Below are 17,610 nucleotides of genomic sequence, written 5' to 3' on the forward strand. Positions count from 1 at the left end.
CCCAAATGTATAGCAATTCATTGCGTCCAAGTAGAGGATATCTGACCAATTAAGAATGTCCTACAATGCATTTAGCAATGTACACCACCCTATGAGTATTACAAGCTATGATCTTCTTAATCTCATATGTTTTGATGTATCTGATGCTGTAAAAATTATCTTTTGAACACACTAACTTTCTCCCCTTCATTCCAAACAAAAATACTTTACCTGTGTATGTGTACATAGTACCACTCAACGCATTCACAAAAATAAAAGTGGACTACTGTGAGCCAACAGTGATAGCAACAAGTGTGACCACATCATGTGTCTTCTATAGTAAGGAAATCATTCTGTGTTGCGCAACTTATAAGCAAGGGTGTGGCATACAGGCCCAAGGGTGTGATTGATCGATTGTACTCTGGCCTCATTATATGTTTATAGATAAGTTCTAGGCTACCTGCCCTTGTGAGCCATTTTAAACCTAGCTAACTTTCCTTCCAAAAGTGAAAATAAAACCCTGTAACTTTTGACTGTAAGATAAACATTTTAACCATTATACCAACCCCCCAAACTAATCTAGGAACCTAAACCTCTTTTACAACATAAATAAAACATGTTGGAAGAACAAGACTATGTCTCAAAGGTTACTGCTTCTCTGGAACAAGCTCCCCATCCATGTGAACTAGAGTTCCTCCCTGCATTTATTCAAGCATAACTTGAGATCAGTGGATGAGTGATCAACATTTTCTACCTGTCTGCCTTCTATTACTCCTATAAATTAAGTAGTATTATAACCTGTTCAATACACTTGGGAAGTGTGGCTAGGCCTAAAAAGGCCATTTAGGGTCATTAGCATAGTAATTCCCTATAAACCTATGAACTTTTTATTGTTGCTGCATAATGCTGATGGCTTTGTTCTCATTGGTTGATAGCTGTAGACATGCAAATATAATTTACAATTTAAATGGATTGATTTTATGTCTCACAGTATTGATAAAGCTAAATGGCAAAACCATGGTCTAATGAGAAACAGGACCAGAGTTTTGAATGTAATTAAAAAGTGGAATCACTTTTCTAGATATGTATAGAGCTCAATAGATAGATTATATATATAAAATCTTTCCTCTCTCATCTCTCTCTCTCTCTCTTTAAATATATATATATATATATATATATATATATATATATATATATATATATATATATAGATATTTGTAGATACAGATATATGTATATATATATATATATATATATATATATATATATATATATATATATATATAGTGTATTTACACACATATATATATGTAGATACACACACGCACACACATATGTATATATATATATATATATATATATATATATATATATATATATATATATATATATATATATATATATATATATATATGTATAGGTCTACTTCCAAATTTCGAAACTTCAAAACTTCAAATTCCTTATGGTCAAGACCATAAGATCGAAGTTTCAAAACTGTGAAATATAAATAAAATAAAAATAAAAACAAAAAAATCAAGCAACCCCCCCCCCGCACCCCCACATCCCCTGCTAATTAAATATGCCAACTTCAAGATCACACTACAGCAAGGAAAATGGTAAATATACCATTCCACTCTGTAGGGTGATCTCCATTTATTTCAAAACTTTGATCTTATGATGTTGACCATAACAAATTTGAAGCTTTGAAACTTTGAAATTTAGAAGTAGACCCGTGTATACATATATATATATATATATATATATATATATATATATATATATAAAACACACACACACACGCAGGTATATGTGTGTGTGTGTGTGTGTGTGTGTGTGTGTGTGTGTGTGTGTGTGTGTGTGTGTGTGTGTGTGTGTGTGTGTTAGAACATACATATATATGTCTGTGTCTGTCTGCCTGTGTATGTATGCATATATAGTGAAGTTGAAAATGTCAAACAAGGGCAGTGCTGGGGAAAGGTAAAAACATTTTAGGGTTGCCTCAGGTTTTGTAATAATATCACGATGACACTGCAAAATGATGTCTTATAAGCTGGGATTTGTCGACATTGCTTTAAATTTAGTTTTCACTTCATACTTGAGATGTGATATATGTTTCAGTCTTTAATTTGTAATAAAATTAAAACAATGATTTTTAAGTAGGCAACATTAGAATGAAGTAGCTTTTTCCTAGGGACAACATAGTATTAACCTGCATATAGTGTGTGGAATCCTTCAGTAAAAAGCAAAACAAAGCATTTCTGAGAAAACTAAATGTTCCTTCAGTGTAAATCATTTAATTTCATTACATGGTAACATACTGCCTTTTCTTTAAATAAGCTAAGACTTTAGTACATAAAGTTTGTTGTAAGCATATTAAGTTCCCTTCCACCCAGTCGCTAAGTTCTAATTTCTAACTTTTTTTTGACACTGTACTAGTTATTTAAAATTCATACAAGATCATGTACACAAATAGCTACCTTTACTTATAGTTTATTTGTCAAAGAATAGTAATAGGGTAGACCATCACTGAGGTATTAAATAAGCTTGGCACATAGGACCCAGACAGACCTCTCAACCAATCGGGGACAAATTTCAACAGAATCAGTTATGAGTAAAACAGAGGTATCTAGGAGGGTTACCTCTGTCCAAAGACCAGAATGTTGAAAATGCTTAATTAGTGAATTTTACTGCATTTCGGCATTCACGTTTTTTAAGCTTATGTCACCACCATCTGCTCAGTGCAATCAAGTCTGTCAGAATATGGACTATGCATTTATACAGTGCAATCAAGCTGTTGTATTTTGATATGCATGCTTGTAGGTAATATGTTGCAGAAAAGCAAAAATGAGAAAATTGCTAATTGCAGGTGGTGTTAGTGTGCAGAATATATAAAGACATTGATTAAGAGCACCATGAAGTAGAGAATGCAGAATGTAATTTTTCCTTTTAATGGCACTGAGACTCTGTTAATTTGTTACAAATGTTGCCACTGTGCACTTCTGTTTGTAATTTTCTCTTGGTGTTGATGAAACTCTCTGGACCAGCTAGTCCTTACCGCAATGAGAGGCAATAAAATCTTGGACTTGCCCGTAACCAGTATGGGAAAACTTTGCCCCCCATGAATTGTTACTATCTCCCTGACCAGATAAGACCAACAATCAGTCATATTCACCATAAGACTGAAGCCACAAGCATTATCAAAAACCTCAGTATTCAGAGATTATAAGAAGACTAATTTGAGTCATAACTTGACTATATTCAAATGTCTAAGATGATGACCCTACAGTTAAGTGGAATCATGAACTGCTAAATTCTATGCACATGTAAACAGCTGCACAGATACATCTGTCTCTAATGCCAAATCTTAAAAATAAATGTCTATGGTGGAACCCAAATAAAAATATGCTCTATAATAAAAGAAAAGAAAAACATAGCACTAAAAATAAATTTAACTCTTATGATGCTAAAAACACAATTGCTAAACTTAACAGTGAAGTTAGGGCTATGATCAAATCAACCAAAGCCAGATATGAGGTGAAAATAGCCACAGAAGTGAAGGATAACCACAAATTCTTCTTTAACAATGTTAGAAACCTCTGAAACAATTCATAGCATTGTGCAGAGCTAATAGCAGATGATATCACATACCTGGATCCAGAGGGCTAAGCCAACCTACTAGTGGACAAATTTAGCTCACACTTCAACCCCCTTTCCCCTCCTATATTCAAAAATCACATACCTGCATCTAAACCTCCCACACAAATCTCCCAAGAGCAAGTCTTCAATACTCTATCCAAGGTCAAAAACACTACTTCCATGGGGTCAGATGACATACCAGGGTGCCTACTGTTCAGCCTGATACAGGCCTTGTCAGTCCACCCTCTACTTCAGAGGCTATTCAGTATCAGCCTCCAAGCAGGTTTTGTGCAGAATGAATGGAGGACAGCAACAGTCATCCCCCTGCATGTGGGTGGGATGTCAGTTGATTCAAGTAATTATTGGCCCATAAGCCTGAACAGTTTCATCTGTAAAGCTGCGGAAAGGATCATTATGGAATTTATAAATAAGGACATAGACCAGCTACAAACTCTTGCCTTCTTTGTTGAGAAAGTTACTGAATCAATGGATGAGGGCAAATCAGTACACACCACATATCTAAACCTAGCAAAGGTGTTTGACCCCATCACCACATTCAAGCATCCTAGATATACTCTCAAAGTTAAATGCAAACCTTTATGTAACTCATTGTAAAGCAAACTGGCTCACAAATAGAACCTAGAAAATTAAGGTGGGAAGCATACTTTGTACAAAAGACCTGTCACTAGAGGTATACCACTGGATTCAGTTCTTCAGCCACCAGTCTTTGGTGTTTATTTCTCAACAGTCAAAGTAAATGTAAAGGGTCTACAGCTAAGTTTGCAGATGTCTGTAAACCTGGAGACATCGTAAACCCCACAGAGGACAGCAAAATCCTCCAAGATGACCTTCCTCAAACAAATAGCTGGAGTCAAAACCATAGACTAAAACTATTTGCCAATAAATTTATAATAGCATCTTTTGGTAAGAAGGACCATCCTTGTAACTATCACATTGACAAGACATCTCTGAAAGTTGATCCATAGTTAGGGGTCTGGGTCCTCTTTCAACAATGAACTGTCCTTTGATAATCACATATCAACTATTATAACAAAGTCATTTTTTATTACATAGCTTATATCTTAAGGTATGAGGCAGGGGTCCAGGTATGTAATCATTCCACTCTACTATCTCTCACTAAGCCAGTCATTGAGTACAATGCCCCCTTTGGCCTGTACCTCTACTAACACTTGGCACAACTGGAACAACTTCACTGCTTTCTCACTAAAACAATCAATGTCCAAAATCATAAAAAACTATGCAGACTGTCTCAAAGCTTTGTCCTTCATGGTGGTATCATACAGGCTACTAAAAGATGACTCCTGCCTTGCATATAGAGCTTTGACAGACCTTATCTTGCCAGGCCAGTTACAGTGGTAGCAGAAACACCCAATCAATTTACCTCAACCTCTTTTGCAACATAAATGGGACATGTTGAACAGACAGTTATGCATCAGAGAATACACTTCCTGTGTAATCACCTTCCAGTCAGCATAAAGTAAAGTACTTTTCTTACTCTATTCACATGAAATTTGGATGACTGGATGGGAAAACATAAATTGACCCTGGCTTAGCACCCATGACCCCTATGGAAAATGGCAGTAAGTAATGTTCCAACATATTCTTGTTCTTCCTGTTCTTGATTATTTATGCACAACATATAAAGGTTAAAAACTACCATGAGAATGTAAGGCTAGGCTTTTAATGAACCTCACAAATCAACAGCCTAGTAAGAAAATTTTATTTATTTATTTATTATTAAAATATGAAGCTATAAAGTACTGTGGTCAACCTATGCATTAAAGCTGTAAGAAATGTGCATGTATTCCTTCACAATGTGATAACACACAAAACTTGCATCAATCTTTTAAATGGCATGTCATACAGTTCATAGTACATGTGAAGATGTGAAACCCATGTATAATAAGCAGTGGTGACCAACACTGCACAAATCCACGCGGTGTAAATTTAGTCCTCTGAGACAGTCATCTTTGGAATGAGTTCTCTCTATATGCCAGTCACTGTCTTTTTGTGATGGAGGCATACAGCAAGAATTTTATTTCTTAAGTTGACTATATGATTTTTCTCAAGTTGCAGAGCTCAAAGAACACTGCATATGCATATTTTTGTCTGCCAAGCTTCAACAATGTTTTGGCTTCTTGGAAAACCTGACACTGAATTATCCTAGTGGTTCCAGAATGACACTTCAAAGAGTGTAGGAATGGTGGCTGATGACTCCTTGCTATTATTTCCAAAGCGTGTAGCTAAATGCAGTTTTTGCACGTGCTGTCACACAGATTGATATAAATAAAGCCAACATCCTTTGGAAGCAGTATTAATTTTTTCTTAAAGCTATTCACAGCTCCTTTTTCAGGAGTCCAATAAAGTTACTGATGAAGAGAATGATAACTTATTTTCATCAAAAATGTCATGCAGTGTACACCAAAAGTGTCAGCATGACTGATTTTGGTAGCAAAATAACTTAAACTAGTAGAACAACGTTTTCTACTTTTAATACTACTATGCAATATGTGTATCTGCTTACAATCTTATATTAATATTGGAAATGTGTCATCTGCCATCACAAAGTGAGACTAACACATACTGATTATATTATTTATTGTAGTAATGATGACAACACTGTTAGTAATTTGACTACAGTCATTGCCACCTCTGTGCTTTATTGTAAAATGTTCAGATAATTAGAAACATGTCTGTGTTAATTTCGCGATATTTTGGATCTGTTTTTCTGAATTCCCCTTCTTGTTTGTCTTACCCATAGTACTGTTTGTTTTAAAGCTTTTGTATCAGACAAGTGAATGGCCACTTAGCTGGATGTACTTGCTGGCATTTTAGTAACTATTTAGCAAGGTTTATCTACTTTGGTGGAAGAGCATCCATTTAGTGCATCTCTAGTAGCATACATAGAAGGTGTCACAAGGTCTGACTCATGATGATGATTTACAAACTTCATTAATAATCCACCTTGCTAGACCTCCAACATTACACATCTACATTTGCATGTTTCCACACTTTTCTTTGTGCAACACCAGTACTCTTATCATCGTTTTTTTGTCTAAATGATATATGTAGCTGTCTATAATTAGAGGGGATTCACCCTTTTAAGATGACCCTGCAGTGTAAGCTGATCCTATAACACTGGGTAATTATACTTTGAGGTGACTCCATTGTTATGCTAACTGAACATTATAGTTACCACTCAGGATCTGCACATGGAATATGTAGTTACAATGCTTTTAAACTACAATACTTTATGTAAACACATACAATTCATTCATTGGGTGTACAAGGACAACATGATCCATGGTGCTTGTTCACACATCCACCCACTTCCATAGGAACATGTGAAAGTGACAGCATCCTTACCTTAAAAATGAAATGCAAATTATGCGATACTAATATTAAGTTCTATCGGGTATCCTTTCCTGCAACAACTACAACAAAGATAATACTTGTAACTCCTTCATTGACATTGGTACATATACATTATAGTTGGGGATTGTCATACTGTTGGTTGCACGACCATTTAATATTATTTTATATACACACACAGATTTAATATACACTACCCTTTAAATGATGATGCCAAATGTATATAGTGGAATGCCTACAAGACTACGACATATTCCGTATACATGGTCATGAGTTCAGTATATTGTTACAGTAGGGCATACTGATCAATTAAGTAACCCCACGCTTTACCAAAAGTACATGGGCGAAAATATCATGCAGTCACTCATTTGACTTTCAACTATATACTTTTTAGCATATACTGTCTTTGGTATTTTCAGCATCAGTAATACAAAACTGATGCAGTGTGCCTCAATGTTATGATAGCAATCCTCCAGAGGTCATCATCTTCTTTCGGCTGTTCCCATTAGGGGTCGCCACAGCAGATCACCTGTTTCCATTTCTTCCTGTCCTCTGCATCTTGCTCTGTCACACTAACCACCTGCATGTCCTCTCTCACCACATCCATAAACCTTATCTTAGGCCTTCCTCTTTTCCTGTTACCTGGTAGCTTCATCCTTAGCATCTTTTTCCCCAATATACTCAGCATCCCTCCTCAGCACATGTCCAAACCAATGTAATTGTGCCTCTCTGGCTTTGTCTCCAAACCTTGCAACCTGGGCTGACCCTCTAATATACTTATTCCTAATCCTGTCCACCCTCATCACACCCAGTGCAAATCTTAACATCTTTAATTCTGCCACATCCAGCTCAAACTCCTGCCTTTTTGTCAATACCACTGTCTCCAACCCATATAACATAGCTGGTCTCACTGCCCTCTTGTAGACCTTCCCTTTCACTCTTACAGGTACTCGTCTGTCACAAATCACTCCTGACACTCTTCTCCACCCACTCCATCCTGCCTGTACTCTCTTCTTCACCTCTCTTTCACACTCACCGTTACTCTGAACTATTGACTCCAAGTATTTAAACTCATCCACCTTTGCCACCTCTACTCCTTGCATCCTCACCATTCCTCTATCCTCCTTCTCATTCACACACATATATTCTGTCTTAGTCCTGCTGACCTTCATTCCTCTTCTCTCTAGAGCATATCTCCATCTCTCCATAGTAATCCTCCAGAGGTATTGGTGCTAAACAGTCAAGCGAGAATAGTCGATATGAAGTGATAAATGAAGAAAGACACTGTTGATGGAGCAGGTACATTTGTATCTGAAAATCCATGAGGTTGAAAACCACATTCCTGGGATTAATCCAAGAGTCCCACCCTTCACATTGACCTTTTAAATGATGCCTAAACAAAACTTGTTAGTCATTCTTCACTACCACTGCCTGCTGATCATTTGTACCCCTTTTCCATACTGCCACCCATTCAGTCTTTCCTTCCTCTGCTGTCTTCTTGTACCCAACAGCAACCCATCCACATCTGTCATTTATGAGGATACATGTCTCTGCAAAGGTGAAGTCTAGTAATTTCATATTTTGGCAATCAGTTTCAGATGATGGGTTTTCATCCGGGTAGCCCTAGAAGGGTGAATAATTTTTTGCATCCGTATGAAATGCTCATGATCCTACAATGCTCCCTGAGATTCATGCATCCTCCGATGCATGTCTATAGTAGCATCTACTGTGCATATGCAGCTTGGTATCTGAGGACATCTTAGACAAGAAAGTTGCATACTGAGACTTCCACCTCTTCTAGCTGTGAGAAATGCAGTGGGTCAGGCTATCTTCCCTGACCCCTGTTGAGCAAGTTGAACTTGGCCACTAGCTCCATCATCCCTGGTTGGTTTCTATAGTGTCTATGCCACTTCTTAAAACTATCATATCCGGTCTGTATTCAGGACTTGCTCTCCCTATGAAATGAGGCTGGTATATCTAAACAAAGCTTAATTGTGTTGGTACTAGATGCCTTCTTGCCCAAGTTGCACCTCATCCTGTTAGCCAGCTACCAGAAACTGTAATGTCTTTAGCCAAATTTCAAATGTCACAGCAAAAAAAAAAAAAAAAAAAAAAGATGACCAGTAAAGTACCAGACTCATCTAAAATGGATTGTCTGCTCTAACCCTGACTAAAGCCTAATCTACTTCCATATTCCTACATTTTTTTATTCTCAGCAACTTACCTCTTACAATAAAAGGTTTGAAAAGAGAAACTGTAACATCCCTGCAGATACTCTGTATATAGCTGCACCTATAGGTTTGATAAGAGAAACTGTAACATATTTGTATATATTTCTGAACAGAAACTGTATTCTTCATAGGGATGAAATGTGAGACTGTAACTTGTATGTTAATACAATATATTTTTGCATATACTGTAACTTGCTTGTCTTTATCTGTTTGTAAGTTTGGAGCTTTTCTCCCCGAGCGTCCGCTGAAAACGGATATATATCCAGTCAGACTATCCTGGTCAACAAATGTAAAATAAAATAAAATAAAATAAAAATCTGTTCTTCTCAAATGACATTTCACCAAAGTTTTGTGCTTCTACAATTTTCAGAGCTGCTCCAAATTAGTTTTCTTTCACTTTCTGTCACATTTATTTCCTTTTATTTCTTTTCATCTCAGGCTTCTTGCAAACTTTTCCTCATCCGTCTTCTCTTCTTTCATTGCTTTCGCTCCATCTGTGTTTCTCTGAGTCTCGTGTAACATGACTATTGCTCTCCTTTATGAGCTGTATTGCTCACTAAATAAATGTATTTAATTTCACAAGACCTTCTCTGTCTCATCTTATGATCTCATTCCTTATATCGCTGTCCTTATTAGCTTCACCACCTAGCTATTGCATTTAGCCCATAGGTATAGCACTTCTTTCATTCCTGTGGGGTTTGACTGGTCAGTTAGTTAAGTGCAAGGCTGAGTGGGTCATGTGGCTCGATGTAGTTTGTAGTACTTCTGGGTACAAGACAGAATCTGATAGCACTTTCCAAATGTACTTGTAGCAAATACACTGCTGTGTTACTATGTGTCACCCATTGAAACAGACCTCTTACCAGCCTACTCTGCTCCTGTGTATTGACTGAGCAGACCTCTTACCAGCCTACTCTGCTCCTGTGTATTGACTGAGTATATCACCTACTCTGATTCAACATCCCTTCCTCCTGCTACCTTTTTTGTCTCTTCTCTGTTAATATTTTTCTGCATTCTTTTTACTCTTTCCCCTTTGTGCTGTACACCTATCATTCTTTCTCTATCGATAATAGACCAGTTGTTAAATTTTACTCTTCACCAGTATAACCCTCCTCTTTTCTCATTTTGTACAAGCTAGCAGGATGTCACATTAACAGTGGCTATCACCTATAGCCAATGTTTACACTGTCAGGTGGCTAGCCTTGCTGTAGTAGTCGTCACATCTAATATGAATTTATTTTTTTCTGTTCTGCACTGATTTGTTATTTTGCCCTAATCTTTATTTTTTTCAAGTGTACAATTTTGTCCTTACTTAGCAAACCAAGATACTGCTCTGTGTGTAGGTGTTTTGACTTTTCCTGCATTTGCTCCTACACTGTGGTTTTCTGCTGAATTTTTGAGAATTTTTTAATAGCCTCTAAACTCAAGTTCTGCCAAACACTATTTTCTTTGGTATGCTGCCAGTAGATTACTTTATATTCCTACTGATACTTTACTTTATACTCCTGCCAGTAGATTATTTTCCTATCAGTAGATTACTATACAGTATATTCCTAAGTTTATCATAGTGTACCCATTTATTTATTATACTGCAGTTTTACTATAGTTTTTTTTACATTGCTTTTTTTTCTTTTTGAACTATTCATGTATATCTGTGAATGCTATTCTCTAGTCTTTATCTTCCCAGCTCACCGAGTACTCCATCCTTAACTTGTGCTTGATCACCCTTGGCTGTAACATTCCCCACTTCCTGTTCCTACTTACTTGCTGAGCACATATCTCAAACTAAGTAATGCTTTGGTGTGTTCTACCTCCCTTCCACTTAGTCGCCCTACCATTTCATCACTCATTTGGCATTGCAGATGCTTAGGTTCTGTCAGTTTGGTGAGGGCTTAAGAAAATATGCTACTAGTTCTTGATCATACAATAATATTGGGTTAGATTCTCGCATCTTTCATTTGTCTGCTGTGTGACTCTGACCACATCATATAACCAGTGCTTCTAGGTTACCTCTGAAAAGTGGCTGTGTGTCCAGTGGGCTTGCTTGGTTAGCAGAAAGTCATTTATTTACTTCATCCTTTGACTTCTACCTATTTCCTTCAACAAAGCATTTGTTGTATCACTTCTCCTTACATCCTCCAGCTCAGCTGGAACATATTCCCCATGATGGATCAAATTAAACATGTTTTGCTTACATTATTTATTTTGCAGAGAAATTCTTAAAGTGTTCTGACATTATAAATGTTATCTTGTATCCTTTGTGCCACATTTCCTACTTTGCTTTCATAGGTAAATACTAGACCATCAGTCTTTAGACTATTATAAGCCTACCTAACAATCAGAGGTGAGAATCAAACTCTGTGCCTTGTATCTGTAAAGTAAAGACCTTAAGCATGATGCCAACCCCTCCCCTTTCCTGCTAATATGTATTTATTTGCTCACTTGTTGCAGTTCAGTGCACAACTATTTCTGGGATTTGCCAGCATTTTCTTGTCTTGAATGAACAACTCGGCCTGCTTCTTCTGTCATATTTGGTATGTCTGCACAATTACTTCCTGTGTAAAGCAACTGTCTGTGACCTCTTCATTGTCCTTTGGTGCTTTGTGCTTGCTACTGTAATGCTAGCTTTATGCATTTGATTTGTTTTTCATATGAAGCTTTGCCCATTTACTTGTGCGGTAAAAGTACTTTTGTTTTCCAATGCAATTTACATGGCTGCAGCTGTCATATGACACATCAGTTTATACTTACACTCCTTTTATTTAATGTTTTCAGGTGTCTCTCTTTTGCATGTCTGCTATACCTATTATTTATTTAGTTAGTTAGTTGTTCATTCTTCCATTTATATTCCTTGCTCTGTACCTACCTATGCCAGGGTTCAGTCCTTCGCCCATTCCTCTTTGGCATTTACTTCTTGAAGGTCAAAGAAATATTAAGGGTTTATGCCTGACCAAGTCTGCAAACAATTGTAAACTCAGTGCCATAATAAACTCCACAGAGGATACTAAAATCCTCCACGAGGACCTTTTTCATACAGATAGTCGGTGATAAAATGATGGCCTAAAATTAAATACTAAAAAATATATAATTGTAACCTTAGACAAACATGACTTTCCTTATAACTATCACACTCACAACCCTCCCCCCAAGGTTAATCCCATAGTTAGGGTCTGGGAACCTATGTTGATATCCTTTGATCACCATGTATCTATTATTACAAGGAGGTCATTTTTCCTTGCCCAGCTTTTATCTAAAGGCAGATCCAGGAATATAATCATTCTACTGCACTTGGCTCTCATCAGGTGATCATTAAATATAATGCCACATTTAGTATGTATATGTCCAAAACTTGACACAGCTGAAGTGACCACAATACTTTTTCACTAAAAAAATCAAGGGCCTAAATCACACAAACTATGCAGACCATACACACTACTTAGACATGACCTCAGCCTTGTGTATAGAACCTCAACAGACCCTATCCTGGCAGACCAATTACACATTCACAAGTCCAATGGTGGAATGAACAGCCCCTGAAGGGATCTCAATCTCTTATGCGACATAAATATAACTTTCTGGAGGGACAGGTATGTATCACAAAGAATACATCTTCTATGCAACTGCCTTCCACTCCACATAAAGCAAAGTACTTTTCTTACTCTAGTCAAATGTAATTAGGATGCATGAATGGGAAACACAAATGAACTCACAAATTAGCACTAATGTCCATCTTGTAGAAGTGCAACAAGTAAATGTCCCAACATATCCTTGCTCTGCCCACCTCTGGATTACTGCTATGCAAAATATAAAGGGTAAAAGCTACAACGAAAATGTAAGGCTGAGCTCCTTAAGATCCGCACAGATCAATAGCCTAGCAAATACCTATTAACCTTTGCATCTCATTTACTTGTCATCTCATTTACTTGTCCGCTTCATCAGATAATAATAAAACCCAATTCAAACATGATGAAGTCCTGTAATTTCAGAATGAAAGCTCTTATTAAACTACTGTATTTCCTGTATCTTGGCATTGCGTTTTTCCCTTCTGTTTTGACTACTAGTTGTGGATTTGGTGTTTTTTAAGAATAAAGAATAACCGTACTCCTTGGTTATCAACTCAAAGCAGGCATCTAATTTAGGAAAGAGATACAGCATGGAAAGAATGGTTATAATATAGATCTCCTCAAAAACCTACAACACTTTAAAGAACTACATAACTGTACTAAAAGACAGATTATCACAGACAAGAAAATCTACTTCAGTAACCCCTTATAAAATCAGTCTTCCAACCCAAAATAAATCTGTTTTTTAATTAATAATATACTCCACCCTGGAACATCCAGCACTTCTAATCTTGCCCCAAATAACACTCTCTCCAAAATAGCTGCTCAGTTTAACACTCATTATATAGAGAACATTAAAGTCTTTACTAAAGTTTTTTCACCCAACAATCTAGACATGCCCTCACCTCGGATAGCAAACACCCCGATTTCGCCCTAAAACCTAACTCGACCTCTTATATCAAATTGATGCTTCTTAAACTGAAACCCTTTTCTTTTTCAGTAGATAATCTACCAGCAGAATACCTCAAGTTGGCTCCCAGTTCCAGATCCTATCCTATGTCACTTCTGAGAGATCCAGGAAGGACTTATATGCTCCTTCTCTATGGAAAAAAATCTTTATCATTCCCCTTAATAAAGGAGGAACCTCATCTGATATAACCAATTTCAGATCTATTGCAATAACTGTCCTAGTTACAACTAATAAAGTAAGCAGAACCAGCATATGTGAGTCTCCTCATCTGGTCTTTACCATGTGAGGTGTGTGTGTGTGTGTGTGTGTGTGTGTGTGTGTGTGTGTGTGTGTGTGTGTGTGTGTGTGTGTGTGTGTGTGTGTGTGTGTGTGTGTGTGTGTGTGTGTGTGTGTGTGTGTGTGTGTGTGTGTGTGTGTTACTGGCAACTTGTTTGGTATTATAGGTACTTGTATGTGACAGCCTTGCATCATTGTCACAAATTCTGGAGAAGTGCATTCACAAACAACGTTTTCAAGATATTTTTCAAGAAAAGCTCCTGACTCCAACACAGCATGCCTTAAGTCCCACTCATAACACTACCACAGCCTTATTAACTTGCAAAGTTACTATTAACAAAGCCAGAGATGAAGGCAAACTTGTTTCCTCTGTATTTCTTGATCTCTCTAAAGCTTTTTATCTAGTCTGTCAACAAAAACTCCTCTACCATCTGTCTTCCTTTAGACTATCACAATCCACACTACTATGGTTTAATGACTACTTAACCGATAGATATCAGTCTGTTAAATGGCCCTCCATTTTTTCTCCATTCCTTACTTTCAATACTGATGTGCCACAGGGTTCCATTCTAGACCTCTACTCTTTAATATATTCACTAACAACTTACATAAATCCTATCAGCAAGCTTCCCTTATACAATACCCTGATGATTTTACTCTAATATGCATCTCTGACATCCCAACACATCTTCAGATAATTATTCAAGAAGCCTTTAACCCTGATGAGAGTTGGCTAGAGGATAATCACCTGCTACTAAATCCCAAAAAAACTAAATTACTTATCCCTTTTCCAAAATCCAATTTCTATGAAAAAAAACAAGTTTAAAATTTCTTCCTATAATAATGACATGAATGAAGTTACCCAACATACAAAACTACTGGACATGAGAATCTTAAATTTTATTTAGATTTGCACAACAGCATCAAGAAAACCTATCAAAAGCTAGGTATCCTACATAGAGTAAAGAACTTCCTTACAGACTCTGCCAAAGTAACTCTAGCTTCCATTTACCTCTTACCCTCTCTCCTATATAAATCCCCTGTCATGACCAAACTACATGCCTCACTGAGCTCTAAACCTGAACAGTGCTATAACAAAGTTTCCAAATTTACTTGCAACAAACATTACTGTACTCACCACTGTTTAGGACTAAAACTACTTAACTGGCTCAAGCTTCCTTAACATTTACCTTATACCCTGCTCACCTTAACCCACAAAATCATCCAAACCCCACCTGCCTGCCCAGCAATTAGACCCTCACTCCAATACTATCTTCCAAGTCATCCCCTTTGGCCAAATACTAAACAACTGGTTACCATCTGCAAATCACAAAGGGCTACTGGGATCAGTCTTTATTCCAATAGTGTAGCTAGAACGTGGAATAGAATTCTTATAGCAGTCAGATGGCTCAGATGTTTGTCTCTCTAGTCCCATGTCTGAATAAAGAAATTTAAGATGGATTTTATGTAAGTGCTGGTATTGTTTCTAGTTTTTGGATTTGAGTTGAGTACGCTTTGTGCTTAAGTTACTGCTCAAGATGATAAAAAGTTATTTTTACCCATCAATTTCTCAGAGCGAACAACTTTGACAGACTAGCAGTATTGTAAAAATGCAAATAATACCAGTCTCTGCGACTAGAGAGTGTTACTTCTCTGATCTGAAATTTTCACATTTGGTAAACTGCGTATTTAGCTCTTACCCTACCAGTCATAAACCAAGCTATGAGATTGCATCAATTTCCAAATATTACATCATAAGATGTTAAAACTATGGAAGCCCTTTAGTTTTCTGATTAGCCAGCATGCTTGTATCAGACTCAGAAAATATTTTGAAGTATTTATTTCACTCTTATCTGAACACTTTTAAATTACTAGAAGTTAAATGTGACCCTGTAATGTAATCTGGGCCTGTACCTGTATACTGCTACCAAAGTAAATTACTACTGGAATTATATTTTTACCATAATAGATATTGACAGATCTTAACTTGCTGTACCTACCTTGTTAACAATGTTTTCATTGTTGTGAATGTAGTCCTCAAAGTAGACTGGAGGTTCCCATGGGTCATTTTGATTGTAAATGCTACTGCTTGTCTCTTCAGTGTTATGGTGATGTGTCACAGCTAGGTGATACCTGAAAAAAGCATAAACATGAGACTACAGTAATACACAATGGCTTTTTGCAGCTCTCTATAAAAAAATAATATCAGGTTATAAGGTCTGTGCAAACCTCTTTGAACTAGGCAAGCAAAATCTGGGAAAACATATTAGTTGGCCAGCAGAACATAGAAAACCAGTCATAATCTTATCTCACACTCTGTATCTATACCTATATCTAATCTGTATCTACATCTATATCTATCAATTTATCTGTCCATCTTTCTGTCTATAGGATTATATCAGGAAACAGTGAATACACAAAAGAATGAACCTCAAATAACTGACCATAAAAGAGCAAATGCATGCAACTCTGAACATTACTAACAGTGAAAGTAAAAACATTGAACATTTGTTCTGTTTAGAAAATGCCTATCTCAATAAATTCTCATCACTAAACCCAAAAAAGACACCGTCTGCACAACACTGCCATTAAGCAAAGTGTTTTCTGTAAAGCAATGTAGTGTATAAGGCTGGCGTTAGGGACAAAGGTAGGATTAGGGTTAGCATACATAAATAAGGGTGGGACAGGGAGACGTCAACCCTCTTAGCACTTTATTCATGTATGCTGACCCTGACCTTAACCCTTAACTAGCACCTAACCCAATCCTACACATTGTATTATTAAAATCCCTTTCCCCTAACAGTACCATTAAACAACAATTACCCACTTCATGCATACCACTGCAAGAGTACAACACAGAAGTTATACAGTTCCTCTAGCCATGAACACTTGTACATACACAGTAATCATTGTAATATTATCTTGCACATCTTCACATGAATACTTCTTCAGTTGTTCACTTTCCTGCATAATCCTACTTTTCTGCACTATTTTAAAATATTAAATCAACACATTATTGTCACATAAATGAACATTCACTCATATGTGCATTCCATAGCCAGTTTTAGACACCATTGAACCCTGTGATCACTGCAAGCCCCATAGACCTGGAGTGCACCCAGCTGCAGCAAATTATCTTATTTTTGTATTTTGTCACATATTTGTCAAACCAACAAAAGCTAGAACAGCAGTCCCTTGTACATAATACACCAGGCAGGTAATAATAACTCAAAGGATGAAGAATCATAAGGAGCACCATTTCTTCTTTACAATTCAAAGAGACTTCTGGTTGCAGTTTTGCAATAGCAAGCTTCATAATTTAATTTCATGTTTTGCCACTGACATAGTACCCATGACTTAGTTAAATCCTGCTGGTGGGCATTCTGTCCACTGAACCCAACATCTCCAGCATTAATCATCAATGCCATCCATGGCTGTGGGGAGTCCCTGATAATCTTTGACTGTGAAAAGAAGAGAAAAAAATCATACTCCAATTATATACTTTATCCTAAACAGGGTTATGATATTACTATGTTAGGAAAAAACAGTGATCAGTAAATGA

At 36.8% G+C, this 17,610-nt stretch overlaps 1 protein-coding gene across 1 annotated transcript in view; it reads right to left on the reverse strand.

The window, feature by feature from the left end:
- The window catches only part of LOC122797811 (amiloride-sensitive amine oxidase [copper-containing]-like), a 152,800-nt gene that overhangs the window by 5,986 nt on the left and 129,204 nt on the right, over window positions 1-17,610 (reverse strand). Inside the window, exon 4 of the mRNA XM_044066333.1 lies at window positions 16,049-16,181. Coding sequence (XP_043922268.1) covers window positions 16,049-16,181 — 133 coding nt within the window. The remainder of the gene's footprint in view (window positions 1-16,048; window positions 16,182-17,610) is intronic.

The sequence above is a fragment of the Protopterus annectens genome, chromosome 3.part1 (assembly GCF_019279795.1).
Source record: "Protopterus annectens isolate FY-2018-M chromosome 3.part1, PAN1.0, whole genome shotgun sequence".
In the NCBI taxonomy this organism is placed as follows: domain Eukaryota; kingdom Metazoa; phylum Chordata; order Ceratodontiformes; family Protopteridae; genus Protopterus; species Protopterus annectens.